We start from the raw sequence: 17,712 nt of genomic DNA, 5'->3' as shown, positions 1-17,712 counted from the left end.
AAAAATAGGAAGTGAGGAATGTGTTAATTAATCATTATTAACTTTTTAAGTTTTTTATGTACAGGTGTTATGAGTAACTTATTGTTATTAAGTATAGTTAATATTTTTATTTAGTGGGAGGAGAAAGTGAATTATGAACTATGCGAGCAATTTCATACTTTATTAAAAAACTTACATTAAAATGCATAAATATCATTATTTGTGTTAAAATTTAATATTCGATTCTACTGTTAAACTAGACGAAAATTGGTTCTTAAACGAAACTTACAGATAAGCAATTATTTAATAGTCAATTTCATTTCATCAATCATTCTTCAGTTCATTTGTAAAACTCACTCATGTATTCGTTCTAAAATATCTCATTCAGATTTAACTATTAATCATTTGTAGTCAGAATAGGTATCGGTCTCGCTTGCAGTACACTTAAGCAGTCTGTGGTAGCTGCCAAACAAAATCTGCATTCTCCCTCACTGTTTGTCTTTAGAGTTACAGTTTTAGTAAATTACCAAGATGGCAAATATAGCTGCAAAACGTATTAAAAGGGAGTTCAAGGAAGTTATGAAAAGTGAGGAGGTGAGATTTGAATCTTTAACGAATATTAAAACTTGTTGTAACTTCTTAGCTGTTACTTGCACTTTTCTGTATCACTGTCATACTTAACTGGCATGGTTAAGTTTGCAGCTAAGTATTGCGAAATCAATTAAACGGTTGTATCCTTTATTTTTGAGGTTTTAAAAACTTTGATTTGTTTAATTTTGTTTTAACGATGCATGAATCAGCATGTTCTTTATTTTAGATTGATCAAGTTTTGTTCGTATAAACTTGTCAAAACAAGTAATTAAAAGTTTTATATTACTGGCGGGTATTTTATAAAAGAAAATTTGTAATTATTTACGTTATAAAAAACTTTATTCTATCGATTTAACTATTAATTTAATTACGTTACGAGTGTTGTGGAGCAAGTGAAATGTGCAACTTTGAGTGTATACTTTGTAAAATGCTACTTGAATGTATTTGTGTTTTTTCTTGTGATAAATTTCGCCTGCCCTTGCCTTAAATTAGTATATGTTTTGTTCATTATCTGTGTCTGATTTCTGCACTATATTTTAATCTGTCATGAAAAAGAAGATTGGGATCTCTAGGAAAAATGTCTTAATATATGAAAACATGTTTTAATAGAAATTCTTAGGACTGTTTAAATTTTTTTACATATTGTCAGTAAAATCTGCTATAAGCTTGTTTCTATGTCAAATAGTAATAAAACAGTTCTAAATATGTATTATAGAGTTCTAAGTAAGAGTACTCCAGTTTAGTCCTTATCTCTGCCTTCTATCAGGTATGATTATGCTTACATTGGTTTATACAAATTGACAAAATAAAATTTTAGGTAGAAATGAAATAATAGTTCATTATTAGCAGTTATATGTTTAGTTTTTGGCTCATAATAAAAGTATATTTAATGATTAACATTTCAATCTTGAAGACCAAAGATATAATAAAACTAGCCATGACCACAGTCCTATAAGTATTTTAAAGAGAGACACAATAATTGTGTTTGCTGGTAAACGAAAAAAAAACAACTTCAATTATATCGACCAGTAATACAACGTAGGTAGACGAAAAATTAGTCAAGTAAATACTAATTATCAAAGATTACTTCAAAAGTTGTAATCGGATCTCGATGAAATTTAAATGTGACCACATGATAAAAATCGGCTTTCGATTAAATTAAAAATTATCAAAATCGGTACAGCCAGTAAAAAGTTATGGGGATTTTCGAGTTCCCCTCGATTTCTCTGGGATCCCATCATCAGACCCTGGTTTCCTTATCGTGGCACCAAACTGGGGATATCACCTTTCCAACAAAAAAGAATTATCAAAATCGGTTCATAAATGACGAAGTTAATAACATAAATAAAAAAATAGTCAAATTCAGTAACCTCCTCTTTTTTTGAAGTCGGTCACAAAAACATTAAATTTCTTTCTCAAATCTAATAATAACACAATTTTGGTCATTCAAATACATGTTATCTCTGTCCCTTTGTCCGTAGTTATTTTGATCATCAATACATTTAAAAATCCGAGTCATTATATTATTCACTTACAAATAGCCACGGATTTGGCGATGTGCCAGTATAAAATTTACCTAACAAAGACATTTAAGTAAAATCTTATTTTGGGGAAATTGGAATTTGATAATTTTATTTGACATTGATAATTTTATTTTCGTTAGTCAAAATTATTGTTTAGTAAATATACAGTTTTTAGAAAAAAAAAAAAAGCATTTTGTGTGTTGATGTAGTTTTTGTGTTGTCTTTATGTTTAATATATATATTGAATTAGCTATGTTTATAATACACATATACATAACTATATTATCATCACATTCATCATGAAAACAACTCGATGTTGCCAAAAAATCTGAATGTCTGTACACCTCGAATGAAATTAATTTACAAAAATGATTATTTTTGTTTGAAAATTAAAAAGTAACAACTATAGTATATATGTAATAACAACCCTTTGGGGTATCGGTTACAGTACTGGCCATGTGCTGGCAATTGCGGGTCTCATGACCAGCATTTTAATAGGTCATACAGACATTTGCTATGGTATAGGTATATGTGCTTGTGTATTACATGTATGTACAACAACAAAACATCAGTACGATTAATACACAATTGCAATACTCTTATTTATAAATTTGTGTTTCAATGACAATCTATAGAGTTAAATCCTGAAAGCTGTTGGTTTTAAGGGATATTTTTGTAATGTTTATTTGATCATAGAAATCAAGTCCTCATTAAGACAAAAAGTTTTACTGTTTTAACACGGTAACGGTAGTATGCAAAGCATATATTTACATCTACATTACAATAGCTCTAAGATTGTGAGCTGTATGTCAAAGTTCAACAAGTTTGAAGTGGTTACAATAATACGTCGCACAACCCACATTAGCTCTCCATTAGCTCGGGCCTTGACAATCACAGTATTTATGACAAAATATAATATGTATTGTTATTTACTTCGCTCGCTAACAGATACTCTTTTTATACTAATAGTATAAAGATCACCATATTGAAAAATTGTATTTTGTGTTTGACAGTCCATTTACTAAGAAAAGCTATAGGGCTATAGACTATATAATATTCTAGTATGTCTTTTCCTCAAATTATTGCGGGTAAAACCGTGGTAAACAACTAGTATATTACATAAACATACAACTAAAATAGAGTGGCTTAAATTATAAGAATATGTATGTGTGTGTAAATATGTTTGCTTTTGTTTGTTTATGTTGCTTTCTGCGAATGTATGTGCTGTGTTCGAATGTATGTGCTGTGTTCGTATGTATGTCTTGAATATTATAATGTAGCAATTAATGGTTTCTTTTTATAAATGTTTTGTCATTATATCGATTATTATAAACATTTCAAGTTAATGTCTCTTGAAACAATAAAATTGTACGTGATTATATTATTTGATTTAAAGAATTTCAATTGCAAAAGGTCCTTTTTTAATTTATTTTTTGATACAAGAATATTAGATAAGTAATAGAAAAAAAAATATTCATGTAGAAATACAGTTCACTTTTCAAACAGAACAGGACAGAGCAATTGATATAAAATTAAATTATCCTAACTAGAATAACAACGATGAAAAAATTAAAAAGATTGAAAATTGGTGTGTGTTAGGTCTGACACGTGACAAGTGTTTACTCCTTCTATGGTATTTAAAAATTACAATGTCCTAAAATAAAAAAATAGTATAGAAGAAACACAATTTGAAAAAATGTTGAATTTTATATATATTTTCTAGTTCTTGATTTTCTTTTTAATTTTGTTGATTGGTTTTTAATTAAGTACATAAAAGTATTTAGGAAATTTAGTATTTTAGAAAATAACAAATACCGTAAAATAAAATAAATCAAACAAAATAATAATAATAAACTATGAAGTGAAATAAAAAACATATGGCTTTATTTATTTTTGTCGACAGTATAAAATTACATAAATAATTTAAAAAGTATTTTATTCTTAACAAATAAAAGGTACAATTCACACTTTTACAATTAAGGTGATATCACTAAATGTATTCACAATTAAAGTGCACCTGTTATCTGAACTTGTAAGATAAAACTGTATCTCAGAATAACAGGGTTCTCCCCTCTAGGAATCAATTTTACTTACACAATTAGACGTGAAGTGTAATACAGAGCAAAAAACAATAGTTAACTAAATAAAATAAAATATACATGTGATTGTATGCATGCGTGTGCGTGTGCGTGCGCGTGCGCGTGCGCGTGCGCGTGCGCGTGCGCGTGCGCGTGTCCGTGTCCGTGTCCGTGTCCATGTCCATGTCCATGTCCATCTGTGACACTGAAAAAATTTATATATATTAGTTATTATATATTTTTCTTACGGTTTTAGTATCATATTTTTTTCAGTTCGCACGCCCAGCCAAATGTCAGGCCTTCCGTAAGGAACTTCGTTCCAATAAAATTATAGTCAAATTAAAAAATAAAACACTAAATCAAAATACAAATTTACGCTTGTTATTAGTCTCGATACAGTAAATGCTTGTATAATATTATACCTATATCTTATAAAAGGTACACAGGTCATCAAAAAAATCGACCCACCCACTTTTTGTTTAATATTTATCGATTGTTTCACAGATAAGCTGTTTCACACGTTTGTTTTTTATTTTGAGGGTCGGTTACGATGTTTGGCATCTTATTTGTCGTAAATCTTATTGAACTTGAAGGTACTTAACCATTTCTTATACAGAAACACTGTTGAGTACTGATTTGATGGTTTTACATCGTAACAAATTCGAATCGTTCTTTGAGTCCGTTAAGTTTATTTACTGTGGCTGTATTTTGATTCATTTTGACTAAAAATAATGAACACTACAGAAGCTGAGGCGGCCCAAGTTGTGGCTTTGCTGCAACAAGGCATAAGTCAACGTATCGTGGCCAGGAGGTTAAATCTGAGCCGTTCTGCAGTTCGGCGAGTTTACCAAAGGTTTCTGGAGACTGGGCAGTATCGAAGAAGGTCTGGATCTGGAAGACATAGAGTGAGAACTCAAAGAGATGACCGCTTTATAGTGTTATCAGCTCTACGGAATCGACACCTATCTGGTGTTGATCTCCAGCGACGCTTACGCGAAGATCGGGGGGTGGCTATAAGTGACAGTACTGTAAGAAGGAGACTTCGTGAGCAGAATTTAAGACCACATAAGCCAGCAACAGGACCTCAATTGACCACAGCTCATCGACAAGCCAGACTTCAATTCGCACGTAATCATATCAACTGGACCATAGGCCAATGGGAGTCAGTTCTTTTTAGTGATGAGAGTCGAATGACTTTACACGGTTTTGATGGACGCCGTAATGTCATGCGACGGCCAGGTGAACGTTATACCCAGTGTTGCATAAGGGAAACTGTCAGTTATGGTGGGGGCTCTGTAATGTTTTGGGGTGGAATATCTTTGACTGGACGGACGGAGCTGGTTTTCATACGAAGAGGTGCTTTAACTGCTGCACGCTATATCACAGAGATCTTAGAAGACCATGTGATGCCTTATGCCGGCTATATTGGAGAAAACTTTGAATTAATGCATGATAATGCACGACCACACGTAGCGCGCATCACCACCGATTACCTTCAAGAGGTTGGCATTCGGGTAATGTCCTGGCCAGCAAGAAGCCCCGATCTCAATCCTATAGAGCATATGTGGGACACCCTAAAACAAAAGGTTAGAGCCCGTAATCCAGTCCCTACAACATTAGGAGACCTGGAAACCACCATTAGGGAAGAATGGAACCGAATCCCTCAAGAGACCATTAAAATCTTGATAAGGTCATTAAAACGGCGGATGCAGGCCGTCATTCGAGCAAGAGGAGGGAATACGCAATATTAAATTGCAACAATTGTATGCATACCATTTAAGACTAAAAAACTAGAGCGTATTAAAAATTAATCAAAAAATCGTGTAAAATTAAAGATTCTGATTTTTAAATCAAAATCTTAAAAAAAAACATTTTGATGTTTTAATTGTGATTAAATTGTTGTAAATAAACAAGTTCAATAAAACATTATTCAGTACTAAAAAGTTTTGTTGTGATTTGTTTAAAAAAAACGTGATTATCGGTAAAAACGCAGGTGGGCCGATTTTTTTGATGACCAGTTTATAATATGTAAATAGTACTGTAAATCGTTGCTCGTCAGCAAAAATCCAAGCGTCACTGCTGTTGTTTTTCATACAATTTCACTCCTCATATTTTTTAATATCGGGCATTTTATCGTTTCGTAAGGAGTGAACTTCAAGCACCCAAACAGAGACATTTTTTTAGAGACAAATGCGTTTGAAATATTGGTACCGTCCAATTATCACGTGACGTGAGCAACTTTTTAATCCTATACCTTAAAATCACGTTTTTTTGTGAATATTATCTTATATATGTATAATCTGCTTAAATTTTCAAAAATTTTGATACAAATTTCTTTTTCGTGCTTTTTTCCGGACGCCTTCCCCCCTCTTTTCTTTCAAGCCTCACTTGGTTAATAGATGACCCCTAGGGTAATATAAACCTGCATAATTATAGTATTGAAATGGGTTTGCAGGTGGCGGGTGGCGATATCAAGCTGGAATTGGTTAATGATTGCTGGACGGAACTCCAAGGTGAAATCGCTGGCCCCCCGGATACTCCGTATGAAGGCGGTACTTTCCTGCTCGAGATCAAAGTACCTGAAACTTATCCTTTCAATCCGCCCAAGGTGAGATTTCAGATAATTGTTTTGTACATACGTAGATACACAAAAGGCAACCATTGAGAACTGATTTCAAGGTTGAAAGATAAAAAAAAAAGTTTGTGTGGTATTCTAATGTATATTTTCTCTTACAAAGTAATAAACATACGTCAAAGAGTCTATTTGTCCAGATTAAATATAATTAAGTATTACAAGAGGTCTATTTAAAATTTTAGGAAAAGATTTTATTTTTAATTGTATTAAAAGAAGTATAATTTTCTCCATGAATTTGCTATGGTTTTCGTTTTCAGAACGTATGTATCACCATAGGAAATCCTATCTCGATATTATCGATTATGGATTTTGTATTCGATTGTTCCATTATTATAAAATAATTCCTTTTATTAATTTTTTGACATTGTATCGCTCTTAAAGAATCAAAGATAGATAAGGTTGTATCTAAAGAACTGAATTCGATAAACTAGAGGAATAAATAATCTATTTATCGATATTACTGCTAAAGTCAAATCTTCTTTTATTAAGTATTTATTTGTCTAATCTGCCGTTCTTAGATATAAGGGAGTAAACGTTTTTCACAAAACTTTTGTTACGTATGGCCACTTATGTCTTTGGTGATTACAATTTTTTTGTTATTAAACTAATTTTATAATCGTTTCCACTTAGATCCGATTCATGACGAAGATCTGGCATCCCAACGTATCGTCAGCGACGGGGGCTATTTGCTTGGATATTCTTAAAGACCAGTGGGCGGCAGCATTAACTTTGAGAACCGTCCTATTGTCCATACAAGCATTGCTATCTGCCGCTGAACCAAATGATCCCCAAGATGCGGTCGTTGCGAAACAATATAGAGAAAATCCACAATTATTCCAAATGACAGCTAAACATTGGACAAATGTATACGCCGGAGGTCCCATGTCGGTGTTGGAATTCAACCAGAAAGTTCAGAGGTTGCTAGATATGGGTATAGATGAGCATCAAGCGAGGGTAGCTCTATCTACGTACGATTGGGAACTGGAGCGGGCAACGGAACAGCTATTTTGTTAGTCACCCAATAATTATAAAATTTAAAATCCCTAAGGTCGATATCGTTACTTAGTATCCTGTGTTCATCGTCCATTTTCTTTTTGTTTCTGAAGATTATTTTATTCTCCGTGTCGAGTTCCGTCTGGTAATGTTCATAGCCAAGTAGATTAAGTAACATCCATTCTGTTTAATTGTCTTAGTAATCGTCCTTGTATTTGTTGTTGATCATATTTTATCAAACTGAAAATAATGGGATGTTCTGTCTGAATAGTTAATGTACACAATAATCATTTCTGCTCGAATTTTGTCCAGCTTTGATAATCGTCATATGAAATTGTACGCCTAGGCAAATGCAATATATAGTAACTCGGGCAACACTCGAACACTTGCAGAAGTTAGACCTCTACTATCGATTACATTTCTTTCAAAGCAGCTATGTTGTGAAAAGTTAAAGATGCCGTCAATCGATTGGGTACTTAATACCTCTTTGTAATTTCAACTTTTAAATGTTTACAATAAATTAATAGTTTCCGTTTAATGACGGTATTTTCAAGAACGCGCGAAAATCTAGCCGAGTATTTGACATATTTCTTTACATAATAATGACGTATTTCTTTTCATAATCGTGTGCATATTATGTCGACATAATATGCATACAATTATGAAAATAAATTAGAATGAAAATGCGACCTCGAACACGTGAAAACGTAAAAAAAAATTAACCTACAAAATTAATTGTATAATTTTGACATACAACTAGCATTTTTTAAATGTTTAATCATGACTTCATAGATACAAAACCAATTTTGAATCTACACTAAAACTATGCTGATTGAAATACATCATTTATTAATTGTTTTTATGAATTTTATTTTATTTTAATTTTATTTTATATCATTATTTTATACATAACTACTATATATTTTAATGAAAATTTTTATAAAAAATAGTAGTAGTGATTTAATTTAGTCAGATAAATTATACCCATGTTTATGTTGTTTTTACCTATGCCAGTAAACATGTGTTAGACAAATTGAAAACACAATGAAAATTAACATGGCATAGACACTAGTTTGTGTCGTATCGTAGTCAATGTCATAGTTGACATTGACTACGATATCTCCAAAAACCCACTCTCTTATAATAGTTCAACCAACAGAGAGTACGAATTATTTTTCATACAAGTAACGAAAATTAAATAAAGGGATATACAAGAAAGACAAATACAATGACTTTTGAAACAATTACTGTATAAATTCCGTCAGAATAATCGCTTTAAGACAAATCTTTGCAATGTGTTGGTCGGTCCCTGTAGTTTTTTTATTAACAATTTGTGAGCCTAAAATCCGATTTAGATTATAAAGTGTTGCTCGTGAGGCCTCTCTACTGTAACCTTAAAACAGATTAATTACAGATACATTACGTACAACGTACAGATTTATTATTTGTTATGTTAGTTTGTACATTAGCTCGACCTGCCGGCCTAGCATGCATGCAACGAGATATCTCTTGACGAGAGAGAGAGATGATGTCTACATCGAGTATTTTCTCGATTACCCTAACATGCGCACTACGAGAGACAAAATTCTCTTCCGAAGACTTCGCCTTGTCGAGTAGAGAAACATTATCAACCATAATCACAACTGAATATCATTCTTATTTCTTATGTCGTAAAGTTGAATTTACAAGGTTATTGACCAATTTCAAACGAGTGACACATGTTTTATTTAACAATGTTCTCGGCCTTTTGGCTAAGATAAAAAGTGTATATCTAATTTAAAAAATCTAATATGGAAAATAAAACGGCGTAAGTAAATGAATTTAATTATATATGTAAAACAATATGCTCGTGTTGTGCTTTATATCTTGTCGCACATTAGATAATTGTAATTCTATCACGCATTGTTTTTTTTTTTTTTTTTAATTTTTAAAATTTTTTAATTTTTTGAATTTTTTTTTTTTTTTTGATTATTGATTTTACTTTTATTCTATTTAATTTTATTTTTAGTTATTGATTTTTTTAATATAATTTTGTTTTGTTTTTTATTCTGAATGTTGTCTTGTCTTGTTGTACTAACCCAATATGGACTTATACTTTGGTCTGAAATAAAGTATTATTATTATTATTATTTAGAATAAGAAGCAACAGGGCGCAAATACGTTTTTTGTGTCATTATATGGCACACTTCACTCGACTTTTCGCATTTCCCGCTCTTCGTATACCGAAATTATATAATTATAATAGGGAAACGCCATGGTATACAAAAAATAGGCACCCGGTTTTATTTATTTTTTATTTATCGTCTTTCTCGTCGATAATATTGAAGACGAGAAGTTTCTCTTCCTAAAACGACAAAATTCGACAAAATTACGATGTCGTGTTAGCTTCCGTAGAGATAAATATCACAGATCACTAAAATTTAATGATTATCTCTTCTTGACGTAACGAGAAGAGTATCGCGTGCACGCATGTTAGCTACTGTAGACATAGAGAGATAATACGAGAAAAGGGGTAGACAAAATTTTGTCGTGGCGCGCATGCTAGGCCTGCAGGTCCCGGTCGTAATAAATCGTTATGTGAAAGCAACAGATAAAATTAATATGTATCACTTGCTAGTAAAAACGTAAAATTTATTTTTGATATAAATTACATCTCAATAGAAGCAAAATCATTGTTGCTCCTTTGTCTTATTTTCTGATTTTTTTGACTGACGTTGTGGCCGTTTTTATTATCTTTAGGCCCTCGAACCTTCATGGTGATATAAAAATTCCCTATCCTTATCACCTCTGAGCAGCTTTTGAGTTTGCCAGATATATTTTTCTAGTTAATGAAAAGAAACAAAACATTTCATATAAAATCGTTAAAAAAAAATATTCGGCTGGATTACTTCAAATCGATAATGAACGGTGTACTAAACAAAAATGATAGCTATTATCAAGACACGGGTCAAGAGAACACGTCCCAAAATAACGTCGGAAATATTTATTATTCATTATAATTAAAATCATGTATGTAAATAAATAAATAAACCGAATAATTTTAATTATATTAAAGATATTTAGTTAATATTTAGAATAGTAACATAATAATCATCGATAGTGATCGCTCTTCGATAATTAAGTATTGTGATTTATATATAACCTGTATATATTCATAATGCTTATATAACTTGGATTGCTTAAATTCAAATAAATAACAAGTCAGACATATTATTAAGACACAAAACGTTAAACAGAGTGGATGCAAATAAGAGGTATTGAATGAAGCCATGTACTACATACCACTTGCTATGTACAAAAAGTCAATGGAAAATGGAAGCTATATTTTTAACGCACGATAATTTGTAAATTTTTAGTAGCGATAGTCCAAGAGACTGGACTAATCCACATATAAACGGCTAATGTAGTGTGGGTGTACCACACAAAGTGCATGATATCCCGACCTTATGCAATTTTGCTGCATTCCGATAAATTCCGAAATACCCGCTTGATGCTCTCCCGCTGTTAGCGATATTATTTTAGATCTATGAGCTGTTTTCTTTACGCAAAACTAAAAGCTTATCTCTTGCCAAAACTACTGCCTCTATTTTACTGTTATATATATGCGTAGATATGGTATGTAGAACGTGTCTTTAAGGCCCTGTTTCACCGGTATTAGAGAACTAATTTGAACGGACGAATTTTATGGATGATGATATCCAACATGTATAGATTATATAAATATAGTTTTTGATATATAACTCCTGACAATGAAGTCTATTTGCTGGACTAAACTTTTTTCCAAAACTGGTGAAACCGCCTTTAAATTTAATGTCTCTTGTTTGTATCGCTTCTTTTGTACCATTGTAGTTACTGATTATTCTGATTTCCGATAAAGATTCATTTTCTTCTTTTTCTATATTTCAATGGTCGTAGCTGGAAAACTAGGGATTCGTTATTACATAATTAAAGTCGTAAAATTAGTGTGATTTTATTCGAAAGTGAATTTAGTTGAGCAAATATGTATCTCGCGCCATTTTATGAGATATTTTGTTACACAAAGTTATTTTATAGCAAAGAAAAATAAATGTTTCTATGGACATTTTAATGCCAGTGTAAATAAAACGACAAAATGTACTTATCTTAAACGATAGATTTTTATTAGTTCCGTAATCAAATTTTTAAATATTGATTTTCATATAGTCAAATAATGTGATTTATTTTGATTAATGTGGTTATTATTAATTAATAAATAAATTAGGTAACTTTTATTGCGGTAGAGTTAGTAGGTTTCGTGTGGGAGGTTTAATTTTAAAAGCTGGGGTTAGGTTAAATAGGTACAAAATGTTAGGTGGAGACAGAGCCGGCATTAGGAAGTTTGGTTCATTTTAATATTAAGACTAGTTATTAATTTAAAATATCTATAATTATAGTAAAATGTGATTAGAGATATTTAGTTATTAGATTAATTTTTTTTTTCAAATTTTTTTACAAATTTCAGGACAAGAGTCTGCAAACGTCCCTTCTACCTACAGCCGGTCCTGTTTTATATTCAGTTTGTTGGCACTACTGTTACTAATTATTGTTCCAATTCTAGCAATGTATGACTACAGAAGTCTTAAGATATTTATTTCTATACTTCTGTTGTAAACCGGACAAAAAAATTGTTACGCGTATTATGATCATACACTTAAATATCTTTAATAATATTATCTGTGTATAGGCTATAAAATGTCAAGCAACTGGGCCAAGAAGTAAAGGATTTTAACTGCACGACGCTGATGGAAGCATATTAAACGTTGATTGTTTTTATAAACTAATTTATAAAATATAACTAGCAACAGGACTATGTGATAAGCATGTTTACACATACAAATAAACTTACTATATGAATATAGACACAAAAAAGTTCTTACATGTTAAATATAATTGAATATTATTATTTAATAAAATATTTGATATCAATTAATATATATGACGATATTATAGTGATGTCTTGACGAATGTTTAGAATTAAAAACACTATACCTAGTTTGTTTCAAATAATTTGTGTCGTATAATTATTGAATTAATAAACGCTACTTAACAAGATAAATGTTGTTTTATTATCCGCTGGACAGCTCACTTGGCTTAATTTTTGAAGTGTTTCTTCTTCTTCTTAATATCATTATATATGTTATCATTGTTAAGGGAGCGCACAGCAGGGAATTTCCTTCTCAAAGTATCTTAATTTTACTGAAAATTACAGCTATATAATAATACTCCCAAATAGTGTTGTGTTCCTGTGGTGTCTAAGGAGGACAAAGCCTCCTGTGTAGAATTGAATATAGTGTTAAAAACGCGTCTGCGACGCTCCTGGTGTTACAGGCGTCTATAGGCATTGGTAACCTTACCATCAGGTGGGCGTACGCTAGTTTGTCATCGTACTTTTTTTTATATAACTCAGTCGACAAAAAGCGTAGGGCTTACCTGATAGTAAGCGAATTCCGTAGCTTACAGACGACTGCAAAACCAGAAGCAAGGCAAGCGCGTTACTGACCCTAACCCCAATCCTCGAGGAGCCCCCTAACTCAGGAATACAACGCTGCTAGAAAGCAGTATTATTTAGCTGTGATCTTCTGTAAGGTCGAGGTATTTCCCCAGTCGGCTGCTCCAGATTTTGGTAGGATATTTCGTGCTGTGCCCTACACCCGTAATGCTTACAACATCAAACTTTATATATTGCGTGTCATTATCTGACAAGTACTTTTTGAGTTATATCTAATAATGCATATTTGGTTAGTAGTTGGGTTAACTATTTTTTCGTCGACCTATGTGGTATTACACCGCATAACTTTTTACTGGGTTTACCGATTTTGATGATTCTTACTTTAATCGAAAGCGAATGCTTGTCGAAAACATATTATTGGGAACTTTATCAACGCAAATAGCACCCAATACCATGATTGTTAGAATTTTTGTCTGTTTTCTGTACGTTTGTGCACGCTAGTCTCAGGAACGGTTTATCCTATTTAGATGTAGTTCACTACTATATTGTGGTAAGCTTGACTTAACATTTAATGTTTGTTTCATGTCAATCAGTTTATAAATAAAAAAGTTATGTCAATTTGAAGACTCGCGTTGCACATGTAAATACCCGAACGAGGATGCTTATAAATCAAAAGATATGTACAAAAAATGCTGTCCAAAGTAACTATTCCACGCGGACGAAGTCGTGGGCACCATAAATTTTATTAGTTGGATACCGTCATGCCGTCATCCCTCAAATAGCGTTAACAGCAACCGGTAAAACATGCACTGATTGTCGTTAAATGGGCAGTTCTGGTATATTTTATATTTATTTATTTTTGTGAAAAATGATATTCTTAACTGTGCACCACATATCTACCATAGAAAATTAAATCAACAATTATAGGAAACACAATAATTAATAATTTTTACTACGTAGGTTTTAGGCTAGGGATTATTTGTTCCCCTGGTTATTTTCTATGAAAATCGTACCTATGATGTACTTTCTGTCATCCCGTTGTCGGGGCGAATCAAGTTTTATACAATACTAGCTTTTGCCCGCGACTTCGCTCGCGCAGGAAACCTACCCAAAGGAGTACCTAAGGGTTAAGAATATTTATTTTTTCAGTCTATGCTAAAAGTACATCCTTATATACTGCATTAAAGGTTCTGCCGTCATTAGCTAACACGACACGAGTTGTTAGATTTTGGAAAAAATTATCGTACAAATTGTAGTAAGTATACTCCAGCACAAATAAAACACTAATTCAAATTAATGTTATAATGATGTATTTGAAGTTTGAAAACTTACAATTGCTTATTTTTTTATTGGAGTACACCTACGAAGGTTCGAATTGTATAGTCACCCCATAGTGGTGAAACGGGAGTTCAGTTTGTATTGGGAAACAATTTAATTAATATTATATCATGCCCACCGTCTTAGACTTCAAAATTACTGCCATTTTTGCAATCAACGTCCCAAAAAACACAAATAACCACGCCCATATCGATTGTTAGTTTATTTACCTCATTTCACCCCCTAAAGGGTTGATTTTCGGAAAATCACGAAATACCTATTTGCTTATTTATTTTTGGGAGTACTCCTACGAAGTTTCGAATCGAAATGTTTATTTAATATTGTATCGCCATACAAAGTTTGAACCACCATTTTACCCCCTTAGGGATTGCATTTTGAAGTATCATTTCTTATTCCTTGTATACATCATAAAGGAAAACTCTGTGCAAAATTTCAGCTTTTTAGGTCCAAGGATTTGGGCTGGGCGTTGATGAGTGAGTCAGTGAGTCAGTTTTTATACATAAAGATGTGTGCTGGAAATTAATTTTATTTAATATCAACTGTTCTCTAATAATGTCGGACTCGAACCGAGTGAATACAATACTTTTGCCTTTTAAAACATCGGCATAAGAATGGAAGCGACGGGCTTTATCGCTGACTTAATAATTTTATATAGGTAAATTTTCCCATGCATACATACTGCAGATGTTGCATTTTGTTAGTGTAATACTTGTTTGTTAATAACAGATAGCATTAAATTTTTTATCTTTAGTAAAAAGTATCCGATGTTACTTCTTATACCTCCAAGAATATGTGTATAAAGTTTCATGATGATTGGTTTAGTAGTTTTCACGTGAAAGCGTAACAAACAAACTTACATTCACATTTATAATTAGTACCAACTGAGGTAGAGCACAGCAGGAATTTCCTGCTCAAAATATGGAGCAGCCCGACTGGGGTAGTACCTCGACCTTACAGAAGATCACAGCAAAATAATACTGTTTTCAAGCAGTATTGTGTTCCTGTTGGTGAGTAAGGTGACCAGAGCTCCTGGGGGGATTGGGGATTGGGTCGGCAACGCGCTTGCGATGCATCTGGTGTTGCAGGTGTCTATAAGCTACGGCAATCGCTTACCATCAGGTGAGCCGTACGCTTGTTTGCCGACCTAGTGACATAAAAAAAAATAGTAGGGATTGTGAAATCAAAAGTCTCAGTGCAAGTAGATACGTACAAACAGAGAAAATACAAAATTTAAGTAATTACTTTAATGAAATGTGAAAGAATTTGGTCTAAATTTGTCCATGTTTTTATTACGTTTTTGTAAAATTGCCAAACTTCTTTTTGTTTTTAAAACTTCCCGCATAACTTCTTCTTATCATATAAATGCTGACGATCAAGTATATACACAAGTTAAGCTGGTGGATTTGCCTAAACGTGGATTGCACAATGGAATAAGTCACTTGGGTTAAGGGTAAATTGTTCTAGAACGTAAACAATAATAATCGGGAGCCAAAAACTATTATGGCGAACCACGCTAGGTCTAATTTGCCAAGTTTATACTTGATGGGAAACTTATCTAATATAGTGACACAGTTAAAGATCTTGGCGTTATGTCTTGGCGTTCAGTGGACTGCGATAGGCTGAAGTGATGGACAAAAACAAAACATTACACACACCACCATGTATTTGACACACACGCATGTATACTCTATAAAGGAATATATCCCTTTGAGTTTTAAATGTCGTTTTATAAGTCATTAGTTGATTACTTAAAATTGGAATCGGAAAATTAGACAATGTGTTGCTCTGAAAAAACAAAGTTTTTAAGTTAAGTTAAGTTGTTTTTTAAAAACAAAGAAACGACATTTAAAATTATTTACCAATTCCTATACATAAAATTAAAATTAAATATTTCTTTTATGTGTGACTATTATATAAAACGAATTCGATGTTTCTCGTGTTAACTTTGTTAACGGGAACGGGTGACAGGGGGCGCAAAAAACCATGCGGTTTTTTGCGCCCCCTGTCACCCGTTCCCGGGTGAACCGTACCCACACTGCAGGTAAAGCCGCTCCTGATTAGCTCAATGGTCACATCAACTGGCCGAGGTGCCAGTTGAAATGGGATAGATTCCCGCCCATGACAAATCTTTGTGTAACCCAAACAAATGTTACTCGTTGTTGTATAGTAGCGTTTTTTTATGTATATATATGGTGTACGTTTTCCTGACCCTTACTCAGTGGCGTAGCTAGGGGGACAAGGGCCCTGGTGCATAGGGAAAGAATCGGGCCCTCCTCCCCTCTTTCCGCGTTGTTTGAACTTGTATTGGCCTTTAAAATTATTGATAGGAATAAGAATAGGAAGCAGTGAGTTGAACTTATCCCTAGTTTGATAGTTGAGTTTAGAAAAACGTTGTTTATTTTTTGTTGTCGATCATGTTGAGAGCTATCATAGATTATACGGTTACCGTTGTGCTGCAATCTGTATCATACATATTTTGTCATCGGAAATTTTTTTAGCGAAAATGAGTTCTAGCAGAATTTGATGCCAGATGGATGGATGTGTGGAATAGAAATCATAGCATTAGTGGTGATACTTGATGAAATAAGGCTGATAGTAGGGAATTACGAATTACAACAGTCAGCGACACGCCTAGCGTCAACTATTGTAGTACGTCCCAGTCCCAGATCCCAGAAAGTTGAAAACATCGCCACAAATATCATAAATGAGAACTGATGCAAGGCAAGAGCGAATGAAAACTTCCCTAAAAAGTTGATGGGTGGAATTGGCGAATTGATCTCACGACCGTCAAGCATGTGAGCTTATCGCTGATCCAATGTGCTACGGGCGTACTCATCCAAACTACCAAATAACTGAAATAACGATAACAAACAGCACATGCTTATCGAGGACGCTTGGCGCATGTGTTGAAAATGTTGAATAAGGAGTTCTATAATTGGTGATGTTGATTTGAAAAAAAAAAAATAAAAAAAATCTTGACTCGAGGCTCGAGCCTGCTCACAAGATTTTTTTTTAATTTATTTTATTTTATTATTTTTTTTTTCAAAGCTGAGGTTAGAGGGCCCCCTGAGCTCCGGGGCCCTGGTGCACTGCACCACCTGGCCCTAT

General features: G+C 32.9%; 1 protein-coding gene across 2 annotated transcripts; it reads left to right on the top strand.

Annotated features, from left to right (window-relative positions):
* Positions 1-367: 367 nt before the first annotated feature.
* LOC123669052 (ubiquitin-conjugating enzyme E2-22 kDa) lies at positions 368-12,867 on the top strand. Of its 2 annotated transcripts, XM_045602716.1 has the most exons (4): positions 368-573; positions 6,627-6,779; positions 7,437-7,815; positions 12,280-12,867. In XM_045602716.1, coding segments are annotated over exons 1-4 (597 nt in total). In that variant the 5' UTR covers positions 368-510; the 3' UTR covers positions 12,282-12,867. The 2 variants fall into 2 exon arrangements, with proteins under 2 accessions (XP_045458672.1, XP_045458671.1); XM_045602715.1 differs by lacking the exon at positions 12,280-12,867 and having other exon boundaries at positions 7,437-8,657.
* The last annotated feature ends 4,845 nt before the right edge of the window (positions 12,868-17,712 follow it).

The sequence above is a fragment of the Melitaea cinxia genome, chromosome Z (genome assembly GCF_905220565.1).
Source record: "Melitaea cinxia chromosome Z, ilMelCinx1.1, whole genome shotgun sequence".
Taxonomy (NCBI): Eukaryota; Metazoa; Arthropoda; class Insecta; order Lepidoptera; family Nymphalidae; genus Melitaea; species Melitaea cinxia.
The sequence above is the reverse complement of the archived record's forward strand: the minus strand, read 5'-3'. Positions and strand labels throughout refer to the sequence as shown.